The sequence below is a fragment of the Tauraco erythrolophus genome, chromosome 12, assembly GCF_009769465.1.
Source record: "Tauraco erythrolophus isolate bTauEry1 chromosome 12, bTauEry1.pri, whole genome shotgun sequence".
Lineage (NCBI taxonomy): Eukaryota > Metazoa > Chordata > Aves > Musophagiformes > Musophagidae > Tauraco > Tauraco erythrolophus.
Genome location: NC_141476.1, coordinates 10,653,903 through 10,661,540, shown reverse-complemented (window position 1 = coordinate 10,661,540; position 7,638 = coordinate 10,653,903). Strand labels below are relative to the sequence as shown.

The window sequence follows — 7,638 nt, the reverse complement described above, 5'->3', positions numbered from 1 at the left end:
CAGAGCTGTTCCTATTTCTGGTGTGGTCAGAGCTTTCTGGTTGGAGTGTCTACCGAGTTTGTGGAATATGATAAATGAGATTTTTATATTTCCATCTCTACTGACAACGGAAAGATATTTCTATAAGGAAACACATTTTTTTAATTATAGGTCTGACAGCTACCTCCAGTTCCAGTCTCCCCCATCCATAATACACTCCGAGGAGATTAGCCCCGTTGCCAGGCGCTGGCTTGTAGCTCTTCTTATATCTGAAGTAACAGACTGTGCTTCTAGTGTTCGGGAGTGTGGCCAGATACTTGAAGCCTTTCATTTAGTAAAAATTAGCAGAAGCTGCCAGGAGATAGACAGCAATATATTTGGTATGTCCCTCAACTTTTTTTTTATTTCGTAGTGCATTTCGTTAGACACTCACAGGAGCTCTTCAGTTAATAACATGTCAGTCTTCAAGGGCGGTCAGGGCCATCAACCTTTTGCCTGAAGATCTCTCTATCTACTCGGAGATCTCCTGGACCATCCTCCTGGCTGCTCTCTGCCCCTGATTTGGACAGGATCCTACTCCTGTGCCCAAAAGCAGAGATAGAAAAGAATAAGAAATCCACATTTTTAGTAGAGGTCACAGATTTCTGTTCACCTCGGGTGGAAGAGTCAAGCCAAACGGTGCTGCGGCAGGTTTATGTGCCGGGCAATCACGTGCATGAGACAAAGTGCTGCTGAGAAAGGGGCAAACCCCTTGCAGGGCAGGGACCACCAGCCTCACTGCTGGAAACACTGCAAGAGCAAGGGGCTCCTGAGCCATGGTTTCCGCCTCCAGCATCTCCCGGCTTTTGCAGGTGGCATTGCCTTGAATTTGGTAAAAGCAGTGCCGGGCACCCTGTCAGCAGCAGGGAAAGCTGCAAAGTTGGCACACAGGGATGTCAATTTGCTGGTGACTCAGCGTCTGATTTATCCTGTCCATGCGATGCTCCTGCGGGAAAAGCTTATTAATCAGGTCTGCGTTTCCAATGCAGCTCTGTGATTTAGGGTCCCCTATGACTAAAGTTTTGGTGAGACTGAAGTCATTAGTACCTCGGTGGCTTCTGGAAAGGGCTAGCAGGCTGGAGGGGGGGACCCTAGCCTGCGGTGGCACCGAAGGATGTCAGGTCCCAGGACCCTGGGAACGAAAAGCCCACTGGGGCTGAGCACAGGTTGGGAAGAGCTGGGAAAACAGGGTGCTGCTGCAATATCCAGAGGAGAAGGCTGGAGCCACATCGTGCTCAGAGGAGGGGGTCACTCTTTCCAGCCCCCCAGCACATCACAAGCTGCTGGCCTGCTCCAGCTGCCTGCGCATCCCTCCAGCTGCCGAGGTACGGCTCAATCACTAATTCGGGGCTCCCTGTTGATGCTGGCTCTGGCACAGCGGTGGTTTCTATGGCAACTCCAGAGGCAGATGCAGGGATGGCTTCAGCTGAGGTACCACCAGCCCAGGTATCCCAGGATATTCCTCCTGAAACACAGGCAAACGGCCATGCGGCATGTCAGGATGGACACTGGGATCGCCACACCAGGAGGGCAGTGGAGGCGATGGGGCAACGACACCAAAAACCTTGCGAATGCTCTTCTCTGAATTGTTTCCAACTTTTCCCACGCCACAATGCCCCAGCAGATGGTGCAGCCTGCCCCAGCGGTGTGCCGGATGCTGTCGCACTCTGCTGGGATTTGGCCTTCCATCTCTCTGGCTCTGCTGCCTATCTGAGGATCATGCTGGCTGCCTTCTCCAAAAGGTCAGGCATCTGCACTTGATATTTACCTGGACCTGTGAGATATTTCTAATGTTGTATCAGTGAAAGATCGAATCCCTTGCCTGCGTCTGCGACTATCACTCTCTACTTTGGGGTGCGTGACTCTGCATGGGGCAAAGACCGACGAAGCTCAGGCGAGCCCACAGCACTGGGCAATCTGGGAGGTCATCGCCCCACCTGTGCACCCCCAAACGTCACCCACAAACACCACCAGCACAAAGCTTACCTTTCCTTCCCGGTGCCAGTAAGCGGGAGATGTGGTGTTCTTGCCTGGGAGAGCTGGACACAGCCGGATCCAGCTCTCCTAAGCACCAGCCACGATCCATCCTTTGAGACAGGGCTGTGGTGCTGGATGGGGCTCAGGAGCCCCAGCACCGTTAGGCATCTCAACTTATTTCTCAGCATCCTGGCAGCCCTTGCCATTCCTTGCCCTCTCTCGCACCCCGGCTGTCTCTGATAAAGCCCCTCTCCTGCTGCTGCCTTCACCCCCCGCAGCCCATTTCTCCTTTCCTGAGGGCAGCCGCCGCTCAGCTCTCCCTCTCCAAAGGACGGCCGGATCCTTACATTGCATCGCTCCACTCGCCCTGACAATGGGGAAAGGAGCAAGAGCCATCCCTGCCCCACAGCACAGGGCTCTGCCAAGGAAGCTTTCACTGGGCTCTCCCTTGGGAGAGGCTTTTCCTGACAGGCTGCGACACATCCCTGCCCGTAGCAGGATAACCAGGGATGACACGACTCCGGCAGGGTAAAATTCCATGTGTTTCATTTATTTGAGGTGCTACATCACCTCCTAGGCACTGAGCTACAGGGCACCTCTGTGCTACATGAGACATCGACTGGGTCTACGACGACACAGCACTCACTGCTACACACATGGCACAGACACGCTGTGGCACGGACGGGGCCGGACGGGGCAGTGTGGCCAGCGACAGTCCTGCCACTGTTGCTCCCTCTGCGCTGCCGGCTGCAGCCCTCGCACCAGCCAGGATTTTGCCCCGGGCTCCATCACCACAGCAGTGTAGGAGCCGAGAGGTGTTGCCGAAGCATGGCGAGAAACCACAGCGGCTCTGGCATCACGGGATGGTGGCTCCCCGGAGCTGGGTCACCCACGCGCGTGGGCGTGTGCACACCCTGTCCCCGTCTTCAGGCACTTGGTGCTCGGCCGGGGCTGGTCCCCGCGACCCGCTCAGGGCGCCTCACGCAGGCACAGAGCCTCGACAGCACCGCTGGGGCCCTGGGCCACCCCACCGATGACGAAGAGCAGGCTGGGCGCCGGGCAGCTGGAGCAGGAGCAGCGGCCAGTGGGCATGGGGGGCAGCGGCTCCCACTTCTTCCGGGAGAGGCTGAAGCCTTCCACCGAGTCCAACGGGCAGGACTGGTTCCCTGTGGGTGACAGGACAGCATCAGCCTTCTCGCAGCCTCTCCCCGCACCCCAGCTCTGCCTTTTCCCCTTCACACGCCTTCGATGCCACAGCTACAGCCCCCAGCAGCACCCGGTCCCCGAGCCCTGGGCTGCGGGGGCTCTGCGATCCCCGAATCAATTAGGAGGGACACAAGAGGATTAGTGGTGTCCCCATGGCAAGGGCTGTTGGCACCGATGCTGCACTGTGGGCTCTACTCCCGTGCCAGCACTCTGCAGCTGTCACCAGGGCATAAGGGAGGGCAGCTCCAGCTATGGCAGAGCTCAGACGCAACGCCCCGCCGCAGGGACCCAGCCAGCACTGCTCACCTTCCCCACCACCTCCTCCTGCCCCACCACAGGAGGTCTGGCTCACCCCAGTGAGCTCAGTGGGGTCTGGCAGCCCTTGCTGCAGGGCTGGGGGTGCTGCAGTCGGCGCTGGGCTCCCTGGGCAGCCCTCCCCGCTGCGTCCCCGCTGCTGAGTGACAGCACTAACCTTTCCCTAGCTCTCTCGGGAGAGGGACGCAGTGCTGCAGCCCTGCGCAGTGGGGCTGAGCTGGCATGGGCTGTACGAGCCCAGCACACTGCACATGAGCTGGGGAAGGCCTGGCCGAGGGGGTGAAAAGGGCAAGCAGCAAAGTGGGGGCAGCCTGTGGGGCAGTAGGGTCCCCCCAGCACCTAGGGGCACAGGAGGGATGCAGCAATGGTGTTGCAGTACCCCCGTGGTTTTGCAAAGCCAACCTCCCCGCTGCCGCACACCAATGTGCCACAAAGGACAGAGATGAGAACACGGCCACATGCCTACCCCTGGCATTACCGAGGCCACCCACGGCCACCACTCTTCCTCCCAGGCAGCTGGCCACAAAGTCAGCTCTCTTCTCCCTCATGCGGATGGCACGGCTCGGCTTGCTCCATGCACCTGGGGGCGAGAGGATGTGAGCATCACCTGCTGTGGCTCCTCTGCGCATACCGAGGCCACGACATCCCTGGGCTAACGGGTCTTCAGGGCCAGGGAGCACAGGGCAGGACCCGCCATGGGTGCAAGGGGCTGATGCTCAGAGCCCAGATGAACTGTGTCCCTGGGGTATGGACACCCCTCACCAAGACCCAGGGAGGCATCCTGGACCCATAGGGGACACTCTCACCCCACCCAGGGAAACAGAGCTCACCCTGCGTGGGATCAAACATCTCCACGGTGTTGACAAAGTGGGGACGGGAATAGAAGTTGTGGGGCCCTGGCTGCTGCAGCCCCCCCAGGCTGAAGACGACGCCGTCGGCCATGGCGCAGGCAGCGAAGGCGCGGCGGTCTGGGCACACTGGGGTAACGTGTCCAGCTCCTCGTCTCCAGGTCGAAGGCCTCGAAGGCAGTGACAGGCAGCTTGCCTTGACGGCCCCCTGCGCACAGACAAGACGCTGCGGCTGCTGGTGCCTGAGCTGGCATCATCGGAGGGCTCACCAAGCAGGATGGGGCCCGCTGGCCACAGCGCTGGGGTGGGAGGGCAGCACGGAGCCACCCTGGGGTGCACCAGGCCACTCCCTGGACCAGGGAGGCAGCACAGGGAGAGGGCAGGGGTGCGGGGGGATGCTTGGCTCACCCCGGCGGCACCTACCCAGGACGAAGATCTTGTTGCCCTGCAGGAAGGCAGAGGCTCCGTAGCAGGGGGTGGGCATGGAGGGCAGGGGCTGCCAGTGGTCCTTCGCTGGCTCGTAGACGCGGACCAGCGCTTGGGGAGAGGTGTCCGCACCCATTCCCCCCAGTGCGTAGATGGCCCCATCTGCAAAAGAGGCAGCAGTGAGGCTGGGAGGGCTGTGGGCAGCACCGCAGGGCTGGGAGTACCCCCATGCCCCGCAAGGCAGGCAGCACAGGCGCTGACGAGCCCCACGGCCAGTCGCTGCTCCAAGGCAGCAGGGGGACAGTGAGCGCAGCCAGGCCTGCGCCCGGCAGCGTCCTGACCCTGCTGGGACCCTCTCACTCCCTTCTCTGCCCCATCCATCAGGTGCAGAGCAGATCACAAGGCCATCGGCTCTAATTATTCTCGGCACTACAATCTCCCTGGAGACACCATGGCAACACAGCCATGCTGCCAAATCCTGCTCCCGCTCCTGGCGCGGCCAGCACCCCTGCCTGCTCCCCTGCCATCCCCTCTGCCCTGGCCACCCCACTGCAGCCTGGGGCCATGCCACGGCATCCCGAGGCAGGGAGCAGACATGGGCGCCACGTAGGGGGACCAACCTCGACTCTTGGCACGTGGGCTGCCGGGCTGTGCCAAGGCTCAGAGGCTGTTCAGCAAAGTTTGGGCAGGAATCACAATGTGTTCAACACACAGCTGGCCGAGCTGGGCTGCAGCAGGGTGCTTGGTCGCCCCGGCACAGCTAGGGCAGCTGGGGAAGGCTCTCATGCCCAGAGGAGCTTCGCATCCCTCAGCCCTGCGCTGCAACAGGGCTGCTGGGGCAGGAGCATGACCCTGCTGTTAAGTGGCAAGTTCGGCTGCTGGGTGAAATCCTCGTGCTGCATCCCAAGCAGAAGCAAGATTCAAATCCCACCTGAGCACCCCCCGACCCCTGCATCCCTTCTTCTCCGGACAGTAGGAGTACCTGCAGCTGAGCCCCATTCCCAGCCCTCACCTCTCTGCACAGCTGAGATGCCCATGGAGGGCTGAGCCAGTGCCGCTTTCTTCTCCCACTTGCCCTCCTCCACGTGGTAGACCTCGACGGAGGCAAGAGGACTCTGTGCCGCGTCCACACCGCCCACCACCAGGATCTGCTTGCCCAGGGCGAGGGCAGCGGCGCCGGCCCGCGGCGTGGGCAGTGGCGGGAGTGTGGTCCAGCGCTGGGCCGGGAGGTCGAGCACCTCGGCGGCACCCAGGGCTCGCCCGCCGCCTCCGCAGCCGCCCAGCACGAAGAGCTGCCCGTCACGGTGTGTGGCACTGCAGTACACGCGCCGCGTGGGCATGGCGGGAAAGGTGGCCCACGCGAAGGCTGCCCGCGCCCGCCGCCATGGGCTGGCTCAGCCACCCTGGGGGTCCCCGGGCCCTGGTCCTGCCGTGCTGCCCATCCGGCCCGGCTCAGCGCTGGCCCAGCTCTGCTCACCGACTCCTGCAGGGAGAGCACCCGAGTCAGCGCCCAGGCACCCACAGCTCCCTCAGCTCCCCTTCAGCAGTGCAACAGCCTCTCACTCCCCGGGGCTCCCTCCCTACACCCACCGGGTCTCCCACTCCCCGGGCTCCTGCTCCCCATGGCTCTCTGCCCGTGCCCACCTGGGCTCCTGCTCCCCGAGGCTGCCGCATCCCGGGCTCTTGTTCCCTGGGGCTCCCATTGCGCAGCCTGTACCCACCGGGACTCCTGCACCCTGAGGCTCTCGTCACACACCCCACGAGGGCTCCCGCCTCCCGGGGCTCCCTACCTGCACCCACCGAGGCTCCCGGTGCACGGCCCGTACCCCCCTCGAAGCTCCCAGTGCACAGTCTGGACCCCCCGAGGCTCCTGGTGCACGGCCCGTACCCCCCTCGAAGCTCCCAGTGCACAGTCTGGACCCCCCAAGGCTCCTGCTCTCGGCACGCAGCCCGCACCCACCGGACCGCTGCTCTCCGCGGCTCCCCCCGCACAGCCCGCACCCACGAGCGCTCCCCGGGCTCCCGCCCGCAGCCCGCATCCACCGGAGCTCCTGGTTCACAGCTCGCATCCACCGCGACTCCCGATGCACAGCCCGTACGGCTCCGAGGGTCTCACTTCCGCGGGCTCCCGTGTGCACGGTCCGGACCCCCCGAGGCTCCTGCTCCCGGCGCGCAGCCCGCACCCACCGGAGCCTCTGCCCTCCGCGGCTCCCGCCCGCACCCTCCGGGGCTCCTGGCGCACCGTCCACACCCCCCAGCTCCCGCCTGCAGCCCGCCCAGGACCGTCGCTCCGTCGGGCCCGGGCTCCCCGCCCCGCTCTGCTGCCAGGAGCGGAGCAGGGACCGGACCGCGGCTGCGCTCACCTCTCCGCCCGCTCCGCCGCTCTCCCCGCCGGTCCGCGCCGCCGCCCGCGCCGGGCCCGCCCGCTGCTGCTGGTGGGGGGGCGGCGCCGCGCCCCGCCCCGGCCCCCCCGCCGGGCACCGCTCCCCTCTGCCTGGCCCTCCCGGGGCCCTCGGTGCTGCTACCCGCCCGCCCCAGCACCGGGCTCGCCGGCCCGCCAAGCCACCGTCCTGCCCTGAAGAGGAGCCCCTGCCCATCACCGCTGCGGGGCTGCCGGGGATAGAGCGTGAGCTCGGCCCCGCTCAGCACCGCCACGCCGGGGTCTCTCAGCAGCACCAGGAAGGTGAACGCAGGTCCTGAACCCTTTACCGTCACCTTTGTCCCACTTCAGCTGAGCCCTGCAAACGAACACGTCGGGAATAGGGCTTTCCATGCGCCGGCACAGGCCGAGCCAAGGGCTGGCAGGAAACTCACGACAGAAACGAGCTAGAAAGGTTTGCTTTAAAAA

General features: G+C 63.5%; 1 protein-coding gene across 1 annotated transcript; it reads right to left on the bottom strand.

The window, feature by feature from the left end:
• Window positions 1-2,964: 2,964 nt before the first annotated feature.
• KLHDC8B (kelch domain containing 8B) lies at window positions 2,965-6,233 on the bottom strand. The gene is given in 7 exon segments (XM_086619146.1): window positions 2,965-3,161; window positions 3,995-4,096; window positions 4,347-4,488; window positions 4,490-4,572; window positions 4,788-4,952; window positions 5,803-6,157; window positions 6,159-6,233. Coding segments are annotated over 7 exon segments (1,062 nt in total). The 5' UTR covers window positions 6,177-6,233.
• Window positions 6,234-7,638: the final 1,405 nt, after the last annotated feature.